Below are 20,124 nucleotides of genomic sequence, written 5' to 3' on the forward strand. Positions count from 1 at the left end.
TGACTAGGGTGGCTGGAGTTTATTACAATTTTTCGGGCCTTCCCCTGACACGGCCTGGTATAGAGGTCCTGGATAGCAGGAAGCTTGGCCCCAGTGATGTACTGGGCCGTACGCACTACCCTCTGTAGTGCCTTGCAGTCGGAGGCCGAGCAGTTACCATACCAGGCAGTGATGCAACCAGGATGCTCTCGATGGTGCAGCTGTAGAACCTTTTGAGGATCTGAGGACCAATGCCAAATCTTTTCAGTCTCATGAGGGGGAATAGGTTTTGTCGTGCTCGCTTTCCGACAGTCATGGTGTGCTTGGACCATGTTCGTTTGTTGGTGATGTGGACACCAAGGAACTTGAAGCTCTCAATCTGCTCCACTGCAGCCCCGTCGATGCTCGGTCCTCTTTTTCCTGCATTCCACAATCATCTCCTTTGTCTTGAGAGATCATAATGAATAACATCATAGGGACAGGAGGGACCTGATCCTAGATCAGCACTCTTACTCTGATGCTTCATGAATAGTTTACAGGCCCTGGTTCAAGATAACAGGAACTGCCAGCAGGTGTATGTGTAACAGGTGTCACTGTTGTATCCTAATAGTGTGTTTCTAATTTTAATCCTCCACATCCTGGGTGCGAAAAAATGTAGGCTACATGTACGCGCCCTCTTTGGTGGTCAGTGCTCAGCTCCCCCGCGACCAAAACGCGCGTGACCACAGATCATTGTTGTTTCTACGGGTGACTATAAAGTCCAAACATGTTCCTGTTTGCCATCAAACGGCGATTTTACTAACGGATTGTTTTCGTTCTTGCCGCAGAGCGCGCATCAAGTGGTTATTGTCAGGTGGTCTGACCCACCGTCGCTATTTTAATTGAGAGCTTATCCAAAAATGACGGATGCAGAAATAACGTTTTTACCGGTGGGGCAGGATAATGAGAGATTCGGAAGTAACCTGCTCGACAATAAAAAGCTGACCCGCCTGTACTGCATGAATGGCGGACATCATCTGCAGATTCTCCCGGATGGGACCGTGGAAGGCAACAGGGACGAGAATGACATTCACAGTAAAAACAGAAATACTATAATATTATCAGTGGATTTTGTTTATCAAATGAACAAAAATACTACTGTATGTAAATAATACAAACATATGTTATTAATTCGGCTATTATTTATTGAATTGTTCATCCAATCAAGAAGTTTGTATTTATCTGCATAATTAACTTTATATTCAACTGTAATACATTTATGTTGATGCATGCTGTAATGGTTTGCAAAAGTTCACAATCGACCTAAAATACTGGACATTTCCAGGCTGTTAAACTTCAGTAAAGATAATCATCAGTCTCCCACACTAAGAATTTTCCACAATAATTGTATGGCTCAATATCAAGGACAGTGTGGGTGTGAATGACTGAAAGCCGATCTCTATCGTGATCGGAATGTGTGGGATATATTTAGACTGTAACAACACAGCTGTTTATGCGCTGTCTGAAAATATGCTGACAGAGAACACTTCAGAAATACTCTTGCAGATTTGCAGACAATGTTATAAGTAACGTTACAGTTATTAAACGCTCCCAGTTGCATAACATCTAGCATTCATACTGAGGCTATTGAGATGACCGTTTTCTCAAAGCAAAGTCTCTGAATGTTGCACAATGACATGATAACCAAATCTCGACGACAACAAAGGTAGCTAACCCGTGTTTGAAATAGTAACCAAATTCCAGCATGCTTGTCTATGTCACTTAATTTCGGTTTGTCCTCCTAGTTTGTGTCTATTTGTTATCGTGTGGAATTGTATTTTTAAGCGTGGTTGGAATGCTTGTCTTGAACTTATTTTGTTAGTTTGTCCTCCTGTGTGTGGGGGGCTCTGTCTTTGTCAATCTGACGTTGCCCTTTCCTTGCTTTAGCGGTCCTGCGGGTGAAATCTGTGGACCGTGGTGTGGTTGTCATCCAGGGGACAGAGGCAGGACGCTACTTGGCCATGAGCAGTGAAGGAAAGCTCTACAGTTCAGTGAGTATTAAACTGTCTGTATGACCCCGTTGTCATGATGACCTCTTCACCCTCCCTAACTAACCTAGCCATAAGTCACAGAAACAGTGCTGTTTTAACATTGGTGTCAACACATTCATTTAGGATCGTGATAGGAAACATTTACAATTATTATCCTTCAAATAATTATTTTACATCATTCAAACTGTTTAGGACTACCTATAGCCTTTTAAAATGTAATCTTTATTTAACTAGGCTAGTCAGTTTCGAACAAATTCTTATTTACAATGACTGCCTACCCCGGCCAAACCCGGATGATGCTGGGCCAGTTGTGCTCCGCCGAATGGGACTCCCAATCACAGCCAGATGTGATATAGCCTGGATTCAAACCAGGGACTGTAGTGACACCTCTTGCACTGAGATGCAGTACCTTAGACCACTGCAGCACTCGGGAGTCCACCCCCAGAACCTTACCAATCTGTTTTTGGATTACCTATAGCCTTTGACCACCCACAGGTAATCTAATCAACGATCAGCATATGTTTGTGATGACTGACTATCTGGCTTTCTGTCTCTCCCATATAGTCCATAGTAACTGATCAGTGTTATTTCCTGGAGAAGATTGAGGTGAACCACTACAACACCTACCAGGCCCAGAAGTACCAAGACGGGAGTTGGTACGTGGGACTGAAGAAGAACGGGAAACCCAAACTAGGCTCCAGAACCCACATAGGGCAGAAGGCCATCTTCTTCTTGCCACGGCGGTTGGAGGGCGCAGGGGAGTGAAGGGTGTAAGGCCAGGGGTGGATCTGAAATGGCCAAATGTAGTACACTATATTGGGAATAGGGTGCCATTTCAGACACATCCAGTGGGAAAGTGGGAAATTGCAGGCAAACAGACAGGCTAATCAAACAGTATTTTACATGTAAACTAAGTACTGAAGCTTGTGTTGCAGGTTATAACAGCAGTTATGCTTTCGCCGACCTGTTAAAGATGCTGTCACCTGTATAAACTATTATAAGCTATATGATGGACATCTGACTGGTAGAATTATGCTAAAACTCAACCAAATTAAGCATTCCACTCCACACTATAACTGCAATCTACTTTATGCTGCTAACTAGACATCTAGAATGTATATCTTTGTTGATGACTGTTTCCCACTGTGGTCCTCTGTAGCTGAGTTGGTAGAGCAGGGGTGTTTGCAACGCCAGGATAGCGGGTTTGATTCCTTGGACCAGCCGTACTTTAGAATTTATGCACACATTACTGTCATTCTTTTTAGATAAGTGTCTGCCAAATGGTATATATTTAAAATGTATTATTGAATCATGACAACACCAATGATATGTAGCCTATATATGGAAATTATATGAGTAGTGTCTCTCACCAGGCAATTGTTATAGAAAGCTGATGGAAAATATATCACATACTGTACATTGAAAACCATTTATTTTTAAACCTATGGGAACTGTAGCAGTTGGTGTCGTCATTGTGTCTTTCAACCACAAGGTGTCAGTGCTGCACCACATTTTACAATAAGCCTTAAATCTCTGGCAAAGCCTGCACACAAAACCTGGAACAGAGATCAATCTTGCTTTTGAAAGTGACATTTATTAGACATGAAGCTTTTTTTTTGTTTAAAACGATATCTCATAATAAAATCCCAAGGATGCAGCTGTACTATTTCACACAGAGGATCAGAGAGATGTGTGTCTAAGGACTGGGTTTGGATTGTAGCTGTGCTGTACCAGTCCACATTAAGGGCTAAGCAAGAAATCTAACAACTGGTTTAAAACAGACTGGCTGGCATACAGGGGGATGCAACAGAGCATGTCTGAGATCATTTACAGTTAACAATATGCCAACAATTTCCTAAAGAGAAAGATAGACGAGTACAATTGCTCGTCTTCTTACTAAATCGAATTAGTACGGTCATAGACCAGTCATAAATTGCCATATCACCCCTATGACTAGTTATAAATTGCAATTTCACCCTTATGAAAGCTCTATACTCACTGAATAACTACAGGTACTACCATTTGGTCGTGTATTGTTGATTTCATTGGGAGGAACTCCCTGGCGTTTTATTAGAACGTTTCTAAAAAGTGCACCTGCTTACATTCTCTGACAGCATCATAGTTTTTCCATACGTAAGTAATGGTTATTTTTCTTCTCTCTACACAAAACTCTATGACTTGTACAACAAAAAAACACTTTGGACAAAAATCTTTACCTTAAGATGTGCACATACCTTACGTTTGAGGTAGGTGTGCATATAAAAAGGTAGGATTATGTCTTAAAAGGATTAATTCATGACAAATTTTTAGCAAAGAACTCTGCCCGCTACTGGCCAGAAATAAGGGCAACGCTTCATATATGAAGCCAACAGGTATAGCGCATTATTACTTTAGCATGTATAAAACGCCAATGTTTTTATTACAAACTCAGAAATTGTAAAACCATACGTGAATATCCCCCCCCCCCCCCCCCCCCATCTCATGATTACTATGAGCTGGTGACTACTATGAACATAAAGGTGGTACAAGTGCTTATGACAAGTGCTTATAATGCATTATAATGCATTACGACTGCATCGTAATGCATTACACCTGTGGGCTTTGAATAAAGCATTAGTGAAATAAGACTGATCCCTTGAGGTGCAGATGCATGCTAGTACACTACCATCAAATGATATAAGGCATTTACACATACATTACAGACTGAAAAGTGTCAAATAGCACTTAACATTCGCCACTAATGAGTACATACTATCATTATCCATTAATTACATTTTTCAAAATAAAACAATTGGTGTATTTAATTCCTGAATGTTACAAGAGTTGTAGTCATCAAGATTGTGTTGTTTCTTCTCCATCCTGCCATGTCGTGATGCTTATCTGAGTAGTTTGGTTTTAGACTTCTGCTGTTTTGTCGTTATGATGCTTTTCAAAAACAACCAGGATTCTCTATCCAGATTCAGGGACGTTTTGTTTATTCAAAAACCGGCTGTGAAAAGTAAACAGCAGATAAGTTAATGGTGGAGATCAGTTATCTCTGTAGAGAAAGGCTGGTTTACTATGGACCGTGTTTGTTTATGGTATATTTACAGGTGACCACATCTTAATCGAGAACCAGGCTTATGATTTGATAAGGTCGTATTCTGCTGTAACACAGGAATGTTGTGTGAATTAGGGCCCCTTCACCTTCAGTAGATGAACAGGACTCTCGTTCGGGGCAGTGTGGCGTAAGTAGGGTCGGCCATTTTGCGAACCCGGGAGTAGTTGACGAACCCTCTGACGAACAGCATGAAGCCTGGAGAGTCACAAAAAGACAACAGCATCAGTTCCGTGATTATCTTTCACACCTTTCATACACATGAATTCTTTCATCCAAATAAGAGCTCAGACGTACGCTCCACTTACCCAAAGCCAGGAACACCCACCACAACCAGTACTGACCGTCAAAGTAGCCGGGGAAGTAGGTGGAAAACTGGAAACGTTCAAAACAGTAAAAACAACATTAGGAGGACCAGTCGTACACACAGTAGCATTCCAAAGCATTTAGGGCTGGGCTGAAACAAAAGCCTGAACTCCCCGTAGTACTGCAGGACCAGTGTTGTAAAGAACAAGAGGCGATGTGTGTTGATCTTACCCGGACTATGAGAACCCATTTGATGAGAGACAGGCCAAACCCAGAGATGGCGCCGTAGCGGCCGGCTGCAGAAGTGGTCAGACAGAAGGACAGGAAGAAACCGATCCAGTTGAACAGGAATGCCACTGGAGAGAAGAGAGGACAATGAACCAATCAATCAATCATAGATCACCAATAAGAAGAGGCTCATCAGTTAACATGCTTGTCGTTCACCACACATAGACCATGATGCTTTGTGAAAGATTATACAACAGCTTTTCTAATTGCACAAAATTCCACCTTAGGAACTGGTTGGACAAGTCCCTGGCTCGGCTTAGGACAGTCCCTGGCTCGGCTTATGACAGTCCCTGGCTCGGCTTATGACAGTCCCTGGCTCGGCTTATGACAGTCCCTGGCTCGGCTTATGACAGTCCCTGGCTCGGCTTATGACAGTCCCTGGCTCGGCTTATGACAGTCCCTGGCTCGGCTTAGGACAGTCCCTGGCTCGGCTTAGGACAGTCCCTGGCTCGGCTTAGGACAGTCCCTGGCTCGGCTTAGGACAGTCCCTGGCTCGGCTTAGGACAGTCCCTGGCTCGGCTTAGGACAGTCCCTGGCTCGGCTTAGGACAGTCCCTGGCTCGGCTTAGGACAGTCCCTGGCTCGGCTTAGGACAGTCCCTGGCTCGGCTTAGGACAGTCCCTGGCTCGGCTTAATGTCGTTGCTTTGTTTAGTGTACCCATGAACCCACGAGATGCAGACAGACATCGTCTGTCCAGAACAACAACTACACTGTACAGGAAACGGAGAGAAGACTTACTGAAGAAGGTGAGCATAAAGATGCCATCATTCCCTATGCGCAGCTGGTCAGCATCGTCAAAGTCATCCTCCTGACAGGAGAAAAAGGAAATGTATGTTTTGGTTGTCAGACACCTTCCAAAGATGATGGTAAAAATGTGTTTATTTAGGATGCAGGCTCTCACAATGATAAATACTAGTGAATCTGGAGTTATCAATGCCTGAACCAATGAATGAATGAAAACCGCTGTGAAAGGAGGAGACATACCACGACCCTGCCAGGGACCAGAGGGACAGCGGTCTCCGCTTTGGTCCTCTCTGCTTCATCATACGAGGGCAGTGTGGTAGCCACGTTGTAAGACGGGGGGTTGGGGAACCTGCCTGCATCCTCCTTGTAGTCGAAGAACGCTGCAGGGGGAAAAGGTACAGAATACGTGACGCAGCACATTACGGTTGGCTAGTAGCAAGGTGAATGTTGGGAGCTCACTAAAACACCAGGTTTACACTGTAGCCTTTTCTTTTCAGCACTAGAATAACTATATTACAATATTACATTCCTGACTTGCATCTGAATCCGTCCTCAACCCCATATGAGATGAGTCAATATATTGCCAGTTACTGTGTGTAGTGCTATGGATGGACAGAGGCCAATTACCCGCGTTGGCAGCTGAGATGCTGCTGTAGGGGGGAGGGGCATCCAGGACAGCTGCTGGCTCCTCCTGAGGGGGTTGAGCTGCTGCTGGCTCCTCCTCATTCACCAGCTGGATGCAACACACGCACACTTTGATGATGCTGATGTTGCACTATTCTGGCCGACAGACAAATTGACTGGCAACACCGCCTCAGTGACATGACAGGAACCTTTGAAACCTGAGGCGTATACTACAATGCAGGATCAATGAGTTAGCCAGCTAACTTTGATCATTAACAAGAAATAACTACAGGTGCCTACATACAGTGCCTTCAGAAAGTATTCAAACGCCTTGACTTTTTAAACATTTTGTGTTACAGCCTGAATTTACAATTGATGAAATTTAGATTTTGTGTCACTAGCCTACACACAATACCCCATAATGTCAAAGTGGAATGATGTTTTTCCAAAATAATAAAAAATGAAAAGCTGAAATGTCTTCAGTCAATAAATATTCAAGCCCTGTGTTATGGCAAGCCTAAATAATTTAATTTGTAAACATAATGAGTAGCATGGTCCCACTGTGTGCAGTAAGTGTAACATGATTAGGGTTGCAAAGGGTCGGAACCTTCCGGTAAATTTCCAGAATTTCCCATGTGAAGTTTAGCCCTGGAATTTGGGGAATTTTGCTTAAATTTATCCCCAAAAAGTTAGCTTATAACAGAGAACCTTTTTTTGTGGGATACACATAAAGCAATTCTAGATCTTGTGGCATATTTTGGTTAAACTATCTCCAATTCAATGGAATTGCAACCCTCTTCATGCACAGTGCATTCCTCTATCACATGTACAGCTGATTCTCATGATCTTGCACACTAATGAGATGCTATTGAGCCCACACCACTACACTGTCTGAGCCAAGGACTACATGCTTTCTGGTAAGTTTTGATTACAATACTGGGTGGGTTGAATATATTTTATACGACATACATGATTTTTTGTTAAATAGTAAATAGTAGCCTACAACAAAGTGTGTTTAAATCATTTCTAACTTAACAATTTCTGCTAGTTAGTTTTTGCTACCATGTGGGTTTTACATGGCTTGAGCCTGCTAACTGAGTAGCGTTAATTCACCTGTTTCCATACATGTTTCATCATTTTTTTTTAAATGATCTTACAAAGTAGTTGTTTAATCTAACGGCTTAACTATTTATCTCTACACGGAGTTGTATTTAAAAAAAAAATTACCATATATTTTCTAATCTTGACAGGAAAACTTTCTGATATGTGGAGACATTTCACTGCAGCTCATATAGAAGGAAAAGCTGTATACATTTGCAAATACTGTTCCAAATCATATGTGAAGAATGCAACAAAGATGCAGAATCATCTGGCCAAGTGCATAAAGTTCCCTCAGCCCTCACAACAAGCAACCTCTGACAAAAGTCCCTCTACTTCTATTCGAGGTGAAAATGATGAATCAGACACCTAATCGATAGCAACAGCTCATGGTCCTCCCGGAATCAGAAGTTTTTTTGACTCAATGGAGGAACGTAGTCAGAGAAATGCTGATGAATGTCTTGTTCGAGCTGTGTATGCAACTGGTTCACCTCTGATGCTCACAGGCAATGTGTATTGGAAGGAATTTCTGAATGTTTTTCGCCCAGCATACACCCCTCCAACCAGACATGCTTTATCTACTCATTTGCTGTTTGCTGGATGCAGAGTTCAACAGAGTTCAAGTGAACGTCAAACAAATCATAGCGACAGCAGACTGTATTGCAATCATCTCTGAGGTGTGGTCGAATGTTTGTGGGCAAGGAATAATTAACTACATCATCTCCGCCCCTCAACCAGTACTCTAAAAGAACACAGACAAGAGACAGACACACCGGTCTCTACATTACAGATGAGCTGAAGGCAGCCATCAATGACCTTGGACCACAGAAGGTATTTGCACTGGTGACAGACAATGCTGCGAACATGAAGGCTGCTTGGTCTAAAGTGGAGGAGTCCTACCCTCACATCACACCCAGTGGCTGGGCTGCTCATGCATTGAATCTGCTCCTCAAGAACATCATGGCACTGAAACCAATGGATACATTCTACAAGAGAGCCAAGGAAAATGGTCAGGTATTTGAAGGGTCATCAGCAACAATCTACCTCACGAAGCAAAGTGAGAAGAATAAGAGCACCACATTGAAGCTGCCCAGCAGCACCCATTGGGGTGGTGTTGTCATCATGTTTGACAGTCTCCTGGAAGGGAAGGAGTCTCTCCAAGAAATGGCCATATCACAGTCTACCGATATGGACAGCCCCATCAAGAGGATCCTCCTAGATGATGTATTTTGGAAGAGAGTGGTAAGCATCCTGAAACTCCTGGAACCTATAGTAGTAGCCATTGTACGGATTGAGGGAGACAATGCCATCCTGTCTGATGTTCAGACTCTGCTTGCAGATGTAAGAGAAGAAATCCGTACTGCCCTGCCCACTTCACTGTTGCTCCAAACAGAGGAAATTGTAGTTCTGAAATACATAAAAAAGTGTGAAGACTTCTGTCTGAAGCCCATACGGAGTACATGTTGGACCCCAAGTATGCTGGCAACAGCATCCTGTCTGGTGCAGAGATCAACAAGGCCTATGGTGTCATCACTACCGTGTCTCGCCACCTTAGCCTGGATGAGGGCAAGGTTCTTGGCAGTCTGGCGAAGTACATTTCCAAGCAAGGACTTTAGCATGGAGATGCAATATGGCAGTCGTGCCAACATATCTCATCAGCCACCTGGTAGAAGGGACTTTGTGGATCTGAGGCTCTTTCCCCTGTTGCCTCCATCATCCTCCAGTCCTTGTTTGGGAACACACACACACACACACCAAAGCACACCACAGGCTAACCAATATAAGGGTTGAATTTATTTTGGCCATCCATGCAAATTTGAGGCTTTTTGAGCCTGACAAGCCATCCTCAACAAGGTCAGAAAGTGACAGTGAAGATGAGGTGGACATTGAGGAGATCCAGGGACAAGACATGGAAGCCTGAGGGGAAGCCCACCAAAGCTTTAGTTTCTAGACAATCATTTTACAGATGTATGTTGAAAATGTTTTTGGGAGATGTGATGGATCATTGGTGATCATTCAATATTCCCTTCCTTTTGTTGTTCAGTGAAATCACCCCGTGTGAAGAGTCAACTCATTTAATTAATGTTCAATTGGTAACTGAAATTCTTTTATTTTTCTATTGGAATCATTTAATAATTTGCAGTCTACTTATGACGAGGTAAAAGGTTTATGTTTCTGTCTCCATAAGATATGGAAAGAATATCCAATGCAAAAAACATCTCAATTTAAATGGCATTAATATTCATTTACATATATTTCTGTTAATTCACACAAAGTTTCTACCTCTGAATATTCCCCAAAATGTACAACCCTAAACATATTATTTGAAGGACTACCTCATTTCTGTGCCCCACACATACAATTATTGTATTTTCAAGCATGGTGGTGGCTACATCATGTTATGGGTATGCTTGTCATCAGCAAGAACTAGGGTGTGTTTTATGATAAAAAGAAACAGAGTAGTGCTAAGCAAAATCCTACAGGAAAACCTGTTTCAGTCTGCTTTCCAACAAACCCTTGGAGACAAATTCACTTTTCTGTAGGACAATAACCTAAAACACATGGACAAATATACACTGGAGTTGCTTATTAACATGACAACATTGAAGGTTACCAGGTGGCCTATTTACAGTTTTGGCCTATTTGACAGTTTTGAATCTGCTAGTAAATATATGGCAAGACTTGAAAATGGCTGTCTAGCAATGATCAAGAACCAATCTGAGCTTGAAGAATAAAAAAAATATTAATGGTCAAATATTGTAACAATCCAGATGTGGAAAGGTCTTAGAGACTTACCTAGAAAGACTCACAGCTGTACTCACTGCCAAAGGTGAATATAACATGTATTGACTCAGGGGGTTGAATAATAATGAAATGTTTTTTATTTTTTTACAAATGTTGCAAGTATTTTGTGTAGATCATTGACAACAAAATGTGGGGAAAAAATATGGGGTGTGAATACTTTCTGAAGGCACTGGATACGTTTTTGGTTGTTGAATCAATTAGACCATGCCCATTCCAAGCTTGTCTCGAAACAATCTTATTTCAGAATATTTAGGCGAGTTAGCTGGATAACTAATTGATCCTGCTTTGTGGTATACCTCTGTGGCATTAGTCGCAGATTGGTTGTCGACACCTATCAATGAATGTAGGCCTGCTAGTAGCGTGTTCTTGTGCAATCTTGATAGATTGTATTATCACTACTATGATTAAGGTAGCTAGCTAGGTATCTAGTTAAACTAGATACTATCTATAGTTAAACTAGATACTGGTAGGTATTTAGCTATGTTAGCGGCAACACTATTTTCCACGGATTAGCCTGTCCACGGCCTATTAGGGTGGGACATGTCAACAGTTAGGTCGTCATAACAAATGGGCCCGTGGCCCGTCCCCCTGTAGTTCGTTAAATGAGTCATACTAACTAGCTAACTACACTTAACCACCATAAACGAGGTAGCAAGCGAACGTGTTAATCGTAACTGTCAAGTTAAAACGTTGAAGACACAAATGAGCTACAACGTTAGAAAAACTGGGCCCAAAGTCACAACGACGTTTCGTTTTCCAATGCTGGCTAGTTGAGCCGTAAGCGAATTTTATTGGTTATAATAAAAAATCAAACTTACCTCCTGATATCTAACGTTGCTGATTTGCTCGGCCATTCCTGGATGGACGTTGAGTGTTTGAGAATGGTCACTTGTTTGGAAAACTTTGAGCTGAATCTAATATTGATACGCTAAGATTGAAAGTAGCACAGCTCCGCCATCTCCCCTTCCTTCCAGGTCTGGTGTGTTGTTCCGCCCCTTGCACTGTCACGTGACCCCGCCGAACCGTCAGCATAATGAAAACACCACGTACCCAGCTATAACAAATACTCTTGAGTCATTCTCAGAGTTATTTTTATTACAATAACACCTTAAAAATACATTCAAAGTCAAGTTTTGTATCGAATTTAACAATGGAACTAAGAAAACTGTTTTTTTTTATCGAAGATAAATGTATTACATAGTCAAATGTAGCCTACTACAAGTAGGCATACTATTATGTTACATAAAATGTAACTTTAAGTAAAACACAGTACAACACACACAGTTGATCCTCCACCCGTGGCCACTGTCATATCCCGGAGGGTCCGGCATCCTGGTTATTGCAGGTTTCCCGATGTTTTTGCAACGCCCTCGCCTTCTTTGGGAGGCAGTGGATCCACCAACTTGTTGTGCACATGCATCATCCCTGTAGGAGAAATAACAATAGGTCAAGTGAGTTAGATTTCCACTTCATTCACAATTCTGTTTTTATTGAAGAAAATAATGTATTCCTCCCGGGCCAATAATAAAACAAAACACAATGAATTTGAAAACTGATGAAGCACTTGTTCATAAAGCCATGCACGCAGCACAATCATGGAATGAACTGTGAGGACCAAGTCCTTTAGTAAGGAAGTAGACCCTCACCTTGGAAGTACTTGACAGTTTTAACCCTCAGTTCCAGGGTAGCATCCTCGTCACACACAAACACAGTCTGAGGGTGCTGCTGAAAGGCTGACACCGTCCACATGTGGTTCACCCCTTCCTCTATGGCCTTGTACAGGGCAAACGCTTTGTGTACTCCTGTGATGAGAATCATGACCTGGAGACATTGAGATATCATCATCATCATCATCATCCTATAAACTGTTATTACATGGTTATAGATTGTCATTACATTCTTATAGACTAGTATTACATTGTTACAACAAAGAAGCAGTAAAATGACATCTTAAGGCAACACGTAACAGCCTCATTATATAATAATTGAATAAGTATAGGAGCTGTAAAGGGACCAGCTGTCCATGAAAAAATGAGTTACAAGAGAAGACAGACCAGAAACATAAAGCAGAGACAGACATCTTGAAATCAGCTCCTAACCTCTCTGGCGTCCATGACAGTGGCCACTCCCACAGTCAGAGCCATGGTGGGTACTTTAGACAGATCTCCGTCAAAGAAGCGTGCGTTGGCCAGGATGGTGTCCTGAGCCAGGGTCTTCACTCTGGTCCTGGACAATAGACTGGAGCCTGGCTCGTTGAAGGCAATGTGGCCATCCGGTCCAATACCTAACAGACAGGGTGGGTTACATTTGTTGGATTTTGGTATTGACGTTTCAAAGTCTGTTGTTTTCTGAACTGGTTTGTGCTTGTGGTGTGTATTTTTTACATAATGACCCTTAATACATAAGTATTCAGACCCTTTACTCAGGACTTTGTTGAAGCACCTTTGGCAGTGATTACAACCTCGAGTCTTATTGGTTATGATGCTACAAGCTAGGCACACCTGTATTTGGGGAGTTTCTCCCACTCCTCTCTGCAGATCCTCCCAAGCTCTGTCATGTTGGATGGGGAGTGTCCAATCACAGCTATTTTCAGGTCTCTCCAAAGACGTTAGATCGGGTTCAAGTGCAGGGTCTGGCTAGGCCACTCAAGGATATTCAGAGACTTGTCCCGAAGCCACTCCTGCGTTGTCTTGGCTGTGTGCTTAGGGTCGTTGTCCTGTTGGAAGGTGAACCTTTTCCCCAGTCTGAGGTCCTGAGTGCACTGGAGAAGGTTTTCATCAAGGATCTCGCTGTACTTTGCTCTGTTCATCTTTCCCTCGATTCTGACTAGACTCCCAGTCCCTGCCGCTGAAAAATATCCCCACAGCATGATGCTGCCACCCCCGTGCTACACCATAGAGATGATGCCAGGATTCCTCCAGACGTGGCGCTTGGCATTCAGACTAAAGAGTTCAATCTTGGTTTCATCCGTCCAGAGAATCTTGTTTATCGTGGTCTGAGAGTCTTTAGGTGCCTTTTGGCAAACTCCAAGTGGGCTGCCATGTGCCTTTTACTGAGGAGTGGCTTCCGTCTGGCCACTCTACCATAAAGGTCTGATTGGTGGAGTGATGCAGAGATGGTTGTCCTTCTGTAAGGATCTCCCATCGCCACAAAGGAACTCTGGATCGCTGTCAGAGTGACCATCGGGTTCGTGGTCACCTCCCTGACCAAGGCCCTTCTTCCCTGATTGCTTAGGTTGGCCGGGCGGACAGCTCTAGGAAGATTCTTGGTGGTTCCAAACTTCTTCCATTTAAGAATGATGGAGGCCACTTTGTTCGCTGGGACCTTCAATGCTGCAGACATTTTTTGGTACCCTTCCCCAGATCTGTGCCTCGACACAATCCTGTCTCGGAGCTCTAAGGACAATTCCTTCGACCTCATGGCTTGGATTTTGTTATGACATGCACTGTCAACTGTGGGACCTTACAGTGCATTTGGGAACTATTCAGACCCCTTAACCTTTTCCACGCTTTGTTACATTAGATTTATTCTAAAATATATATATATATTTATTTATTTTACCTCTAATCTACACACAATACCCCATAATGACAAAGCAAAAAACGTTTTTATAAATTTTAGTATGGCTTGGTTTTTGCTATGACATGCATTGTCAACTGTGGGACCTTATATAGACAGGTGTGTGCTTTTCCAAATCATATCCAATCAATTGATTTTACCACAAGTGGACTCCAATCAAGTTGTAGAAACATCTCAAGGACGATCAATGGAAACAAGATGCATTTGAGCTCAATTTAGAGTCTTATGTCAAAGGGTCTGAAAACGTATGTAAATAAGGTATATATATATATATATATATTTGCACGCATTTCTAAAAACCTGTTTTTGATTTGTCATTATGGGGTATTGTGTTTAGATTGATGAGAGAGAAAAAAATGATTTAATCAATTTTAGAATAAGGCTGTAAAGTAACATTTGGAAAAAGTAAAGGGGCCTGAATACTTTCCGAATGCACTGTATAACAGAGTAAATATAATAAATATACTTAATACCATCGTATCAATATCCTCCCTCCCTACCTCCCCATCTGCTGCCCTACCTGCCCTACCTGCCTCCCTCCCTCCCCATCTGCTGCCCTACCTGCCCTACCTGCCTCCCTCCCTCCCCATCTGCCCCCCTACCTGCCCTACCTGCCTCCCTCCCTCCCCATCTGCCCCCCTACCTGCCCTACCTGCCTCCCTCCCTCCCCATCTGCTGCCCTACCTGCCCTACCTGCCTCCCTCCCTCCCCATCTGCTGCCCTACCTGCCCTACCTGCCTCCCTCCCTCCCCATCTGCCCCCCTACCTGCCCTACCTGCCTCCCTCCCTCCCCATCTGCCCCCCTACCTGCCCTACCTGCCTCCCTCCCTCCCCATCTGCTGCCCTACCTGCCCTACCTGCCCTACCTGCCTCCCTCCCCATCTGCCGCCCTACCTGCCTCCCTCCCTCCCTCCCCATCTGCCGCCCTACCTGCCCTACCTGCCTCCCTCCCTCCCTCCCCATCTGCTGCCCTACCTGCCCTACCTGCCCTACCTGCCTCCCTCCCCATCTGCCCTACCTGCCCTACCTGCCCTACCTGCCTCCCTCCCCATCTGCCGCCCTACCTGCCCTACCTGCCCTACCTGCCTCCCTCCCCATCTGCCGCCCTACCTGCCTCCCTCCCCATCTGCCGCCCTACCTGCCTCCCTCCCCATCTGCCGCCCTACCTGCCCTACCTGCCTCCCTCCCATCTGCCGCCCTACCTGCCCTACCTGCCCTACCTGCCTCCCCATCTGCCCCCCTACCTGCCCTACCTGCCTCCCTACCTCCCCATCTGCCCCCCTACCTGCCCTACCTGCCTCCCTGCCTCCCCATCTGCCCCCCTACCTGCCCTACCTGCCTCCCCATCTGCCCCCCTACCTGCCCTACCTGCCTCCCTCCCTCCCTCCCCATCTGCCCCCCTACCTGCCCTACCTGCCTCCCTCCCTCCCTCCCCATCTGCCCCCCTACCTGCCCTACCTGCCTCCCTCCCTACCTCCCATCTGCCGCCCTACCTGCCCTACCTACCTCCCTCCCCATCTGCCGCCCTACCTGCCCTACCTGCCTCCCTCCCTCCCCATCTGCCCCCCTACCTGCCCTACCTACCTCCCTCCCCATCTGCCCCCCTACCTGCCCTACCTACCTCCCTCCCCATCTGCCCCCCTACCTGCCCTACCTACCTCCCTCCCCATCTGCCCCCCTACCTGCCCTACCTACCTCCCTCCCCATCTGCCGCCCTACCTGCCCTACCTGCCTCCCTACCTCCCCATCTGCCCTACCTGCCCTACCTGCCTCCCTCCCCATCTGCCGCCCTACCTGCCCTACCTGCCTCCCTCCCTCCCCATCTGCCCCCCTACCTGCCCTACCTGCCCTACCTGCCCTACCTGCCTCCCTCCCTCCCTCCCCATCTGCCCCCCTACCTGCCCTACCTACCTCCCTCCCCATCTGCCCCCCTACCTGCCTCCCTCCCCATCTGCCCCCCTACCTGCCTTACCTGCCTCCCTCCCCATCTGCCCCCCTACCTGCCCTACCTGCCTCCCTCCCCATCTGCCCCCCTACCTGCCTTACCTGCCTCCCTCCCCATCTGCCCTCCTACCTGCCCTACCTGCCTCCCTCCCCATCTGGGAGTTTATGTAGTAGTTTATGTGTCGGGGGGCTGGGGTCAGTTTGTTATATCTGGAGTACTTCTCCTGTCCTATTCGGTGTCCTGTGTGAATCTAAGTGTGCGTTCTCTAATTCTCTCCTTCTCTCTTTCTTTCTCTCTCTCGGAGGACCTGAGCCCTAGGACCATGCCCCAGGACTACCTGACATGATGACTCCTTGCCGTCCCCAGTCTACCTGGCCATGCTGCTGCTCCAGTTTCAACTGACCTGAGCCCTAGGACCATGCCCCAGGACTACCTGACATGATGACTCCTTGCTGTCCCCAGTCTACCTGGCCATGCTGCTGCTCCAGTTTCAACTTCCACCTGACTGTGCTGCTGCTCTAGTTTCAACTGTTCTGCCTTATTATTATTCGACCATGCTGGTCATTTATGAACATTGAACATCTTGACCATGTTCTGTTATAATCTCCACCCGGCACAGCCAGAAGAGGACTGGCCACCCCACATAGCCTGGTTCCTCTCTAGGTTTCTTCCTAGGTATTGGCCTTTCTAGGGAGTTTTTCCTAGCCACCGTGCTTCTCCACCTGCATTGCTTGCTGTTTGGGGTTTTAGGCTGGGTTTCTGTACAGCACTTTGAGATATCAGCTGATGTACGAAGGGCTATATAAATAAATTTGATTTGATTTGATTTGATCTGCCCCCCTACCTGCCCTACCTGCCTCCCTCCCCATCTGCCCCCCTACCTGCCCTACCTGCCCTACCTGCCTCCCTCCCTCCCTCCCCATCTGCCCCCCTACCTGCCCTACCTACCTCCCTCCCCATCTGCCCCCCTACCTGCCTCCCTCCCCATCTGCCCCCTACCTGCCCTACCTACCTCCCTCCCCATCTGCCCCCCTACCTGCCTCCCTCCCCATCTGCCCCCCCACCTGCCCTACCTGCCTCCCTCCCCATCTGCCCCCCCACCTGCCCTACCTGCCTCCCTCCCCATCTGCCCCCCCACCTGCCCTACCTGCCTCCCTCCCCATCTGCCCCCCCACCTGCCCTACCTGCCTCCCTCCCCATCTGCCCCCCTACCTGCCCTACCTGCCTCCCTCCCCATCTGCCCCCCTACCTGCCTCCCTCCCCATCTGCCCCCCTACCTGCCTCCCTCCCCATCTGCCCCCCTACCTGCCTCCCTCCCCATCTGCCCCCCTACCTGCCTCCCTCCCCATCTGCCCCCCTACCTGCCCCCCTACCTGCCTCCCTCCCTCCCTGCCTCCCTCCCCATCTGCCCCCCTACCTGCCCTACCTGCCTCCCTCCCTCCCTGCCTCCCTCCCCATCTGCCCCCCTACCTGCCTCCCTCCCTCCCCATCTGCCCCCCTACCTGCCCTACCTCCCTCCCTACCTGCCTCCCTCCCCATCTGCCCCCCCTACCTGCCCTACCTCCCTCCCCCCCTGCCTCCCTCCCCATCTGCCTCCCTCCCCATCTGCCCCCCTACCTGCCCTACCTGCCTCCCTCCCTCCCTACCTGCCTCCCTCCCTCCCCATCTGCCCCCTACCTGCCCTACCTGCCTCCCTCCCCATCTGCCCCCCTCCCCATCTGCCCCCCTACCTGCCTCCCTCCCTACCTGACTCCCTCCCTACCTGACTCCCTCCCTACCTGACTCCCTCCCTACCTGACTCCCTCCCCATCTGCCCCCCTACCTGCCTCCCTCCCTCCCCATCTGCCCCCCTACCTGCCCTACCTCCCTCCCTCCCTGCCTCCCTCCCTACTGACCTCCAACAAAGAGGTCAATTCCTCCAGCTGCTTTGATCTCCTCCTCAAAGGAATCACACTCCTCTACAAGGTTGGCAGCGTTGCCATCCAGAATATGGGTGTTCTCCGATTTGATGTCAATGTGCTTGAAGAGATTATTCCACATGAAGGAATGGTAGCTCTCGGGGTGATCCCTAGGAATACCTGCAAGATTTTAAAAGCAGTAATCACAGTTTTGTATGGCTTCTCATGCTGTGAAGAATGTTGATACTGTATGGTGTAGAAATAGGTGAAATAGAGAAGTACTGTAAAGGTGAAGCTTACCCACATACTCGTCCATGTTGAACGTTTTGACATACTTGAAAGAGATCTCTCCTTTCTTATAAAACTCAATCAGCTTCTTATAGCATCCCAGAGGAGTACCTCCTGGGGTGTACATTGGGGAGAAATTATTGTTATTTTCAACAAAATACCTCTAGTTTTACACGTCAAATACATCTATGTTAATGTCTTTATGTAGACACATTTGAAGTATGATTATTATGACTGCACCATTGCCTGTACAATGGAAAGGAAGGTGTGTCCTGTAGAATCAACAGATCGCTTACCTGTGGGGAGTCCTAGAATGAAGAATCTGTCTGGTCCAGGGTTAAAGCGAAGGATTTTATTCCTGATGTACTTGGCAGCCCACTCACCAACTTGGTCATAATCATTCAGGATGATCAGCTTCATGGTCCTAAATTAAAAGCTTTAAAATCACAGCCAAACTTGGATGGTGAATACAGATGTTATTGTATCAGAAGGAACAGATCTTGAAGCAATATTTGATCTCCACCAAAACAAGCAGACTTTAGACCCATAAAATGAGGACTTGCAGCAGGAAGACGTACTAAAGTATCCCTACCCGAATTAACTGGGGAAGTAGACCAAATCAAACTATACGAAAATGCATTAAAGAGCTCTTTGAATTAAATGCAAATGTTGAATCCACTGTACTTGAAAACGGTATCATGCATATCCAAAATCGGCCGCTGATGACGTTTGTACTAGCGTCTTACTTTGTGCATTAAGTAAATTAAAAACAAACGCATTGATCAACTTACCGCATCCGCCTTTCCGCTTTAAAATACTTTGTTTAAGAAAGCAGGAACCTCTGTCATATGACTGACGCAGCTGCAGACACGAGGAAGAGGCGGGCGGAGTTCTTGCTGGAAGCCTCGATTACAGATTGAGGAACGCTGAATGTTTAACGGGATGAATAGGCAGGCCTTCTTTTCAACTGAAATTGTATTGGTCGCACACATATTTAGCAGATGCTATTGCGGGTGTAGGGAAACGCTTGCGTTCCTAGCTCCAACAGTGCAGTAGAATCTAACAATTCACAATACACACAAATCAAAAAGTTAAATTATGTTAAATATATAAATATTAGTACGAGCAATGTCGGAGTTTCATAGACTAAAATACAGCGGAATAGAATACAGTGTAACCATGGAATGAGTAAAGCAGTATGTTTATTAAAGTAAATGGGGGAGCAGCCTCTAAGGTTGGGTAACTGGGTGGTAGCCGGCACGTGATAGCCGGAGCAGGTTTTAGATATAATTGTAAAATTACTTCTAATTAAAGTAGCGTATTATACTGAGTAAATGCAGTCATTGTTTGACAGATGAGTGAAACCTTTTTCATTGCGTTTATGCATTGGTAACGTTTAAGAAATCAGGGGGGAGAAAAAAAGAATTCTCTAGATATCCATAC

General features: G+C 46.0%; 3 protein-coding genes across 5 annotated transcripts; 1 reads left to right on the top strand and 2 right to left on the bottom strand.

The window, feature by feature from the left end:
- Window positions 1–617: 617 nt before the first annotated feature.
- LOC109878330 (putative fibroblast growth factor 1) lies at window positions 618–3,465 on the top strand. Its single transcript, XM_020470588.2, has 3 exons — window positions 618–1,053; window positions 1,906–2,009; window positions 2,574–3,465. Exons 1-3 carry the CDS (start codon window positions 879–881, stop codon window positions 2,772–2,774), a joined length of 480 nt encoding a protein of 159 aa, XP_020326177.1. The 5' UTR covers window positions 618–878; the 3' UTR covers window positions 2,775–3,465.
- A 118-nt stretch (window positions 3,466–3,583) lies between these two features.
- On the bottom strand, window positions 3,584–11,976 carry LOC109878329 (NEDD4 family-interacting protein 1-like). The gene is made up of 8 exons (XM_020470586.2): window positions 11,790–11,976; window positions 7,072–7,177; window positions 6,685–6,824; window positions 6,439–6,508; window positions 5,644–5,768; window positions 5,415–5,481; window positions 5,196–5,304; window positions 3,584–4,998 (listed from the first exon to the last, which is right to left on the bottom strand). The coding sequence occupies exons 1-7, from the start codon at window positions 11,823–11,825 to the stop codon at window positions 5,198–5,200; spliced, it is 651 nt and encodes a 216-aa protein (XP_020326175.1). The 5' UTR covers window positions 11,826–11,976; the 3' UTR covers window positions 3,584–4,998; window positions 5,196–5,197.
- Window positions 11,977–12,045: 69 nt separating this feature from the next.
- Window positions 12,046–19,833, bottom strand: LOC109878345 (glucosamine-6-phosphate isomerase 1-like). Of its 3 annotated transcripts, none has more exons than XM_031797730.1 (7): window positions 19,473–19,833; window positions 18,978–19,117; window positions 18,694–18,795; window positions 18,391–18,573; window positions 13,071–13,255; window positions 12,618–12,792; window positions 12,046–12,396 (listed from the first exon to the last, which is right to left on the bottom strand). In XM_031797730.1, the coding sequence occupies exons 2-7, from the start codon at window positions 19,099–19,101 to the stop codon at window positions 12,308–12,310; spliced, it is 858 nt and encodes a 285-aa protein (XP_031653590.1). In that variant the 5' UTR covers window positions 19,102–19,117; window positions 19,473–19,833; the 3' UTR covers window positions 12,046–12,307. The 3 variants fall into 3 exon arrangements, with proteins under 3 accessions (XP_031653590.1, XP_031653588.1, XP_020326195.2); XM_031797728.1 differs by having other exon boundaries at window positions 18,978–19,105; window positions 19,473–19,584; XM_020470606.2 differs by having other exon boundaries at window positions 19,274–19,479.
- Between the last annotated feature and the right edge of the window lie 291 nt (window positions 19,834–20,124).

This window comes from Oncorhynchus kisutch, linkage group LG19 (genome assembly GCF_002021735.2).
Source record: "Oncorhynchus kisutch isolate 150728-3 linkage group LG19, Okis_V2, whole genome shotgun sequence".
NCBI lineage: Eukaryota > Metazoa > Chordata > Actinopteri > Salmoniformes > Salmonidae > Oncorhynchus > Oncorhynchus kisutch.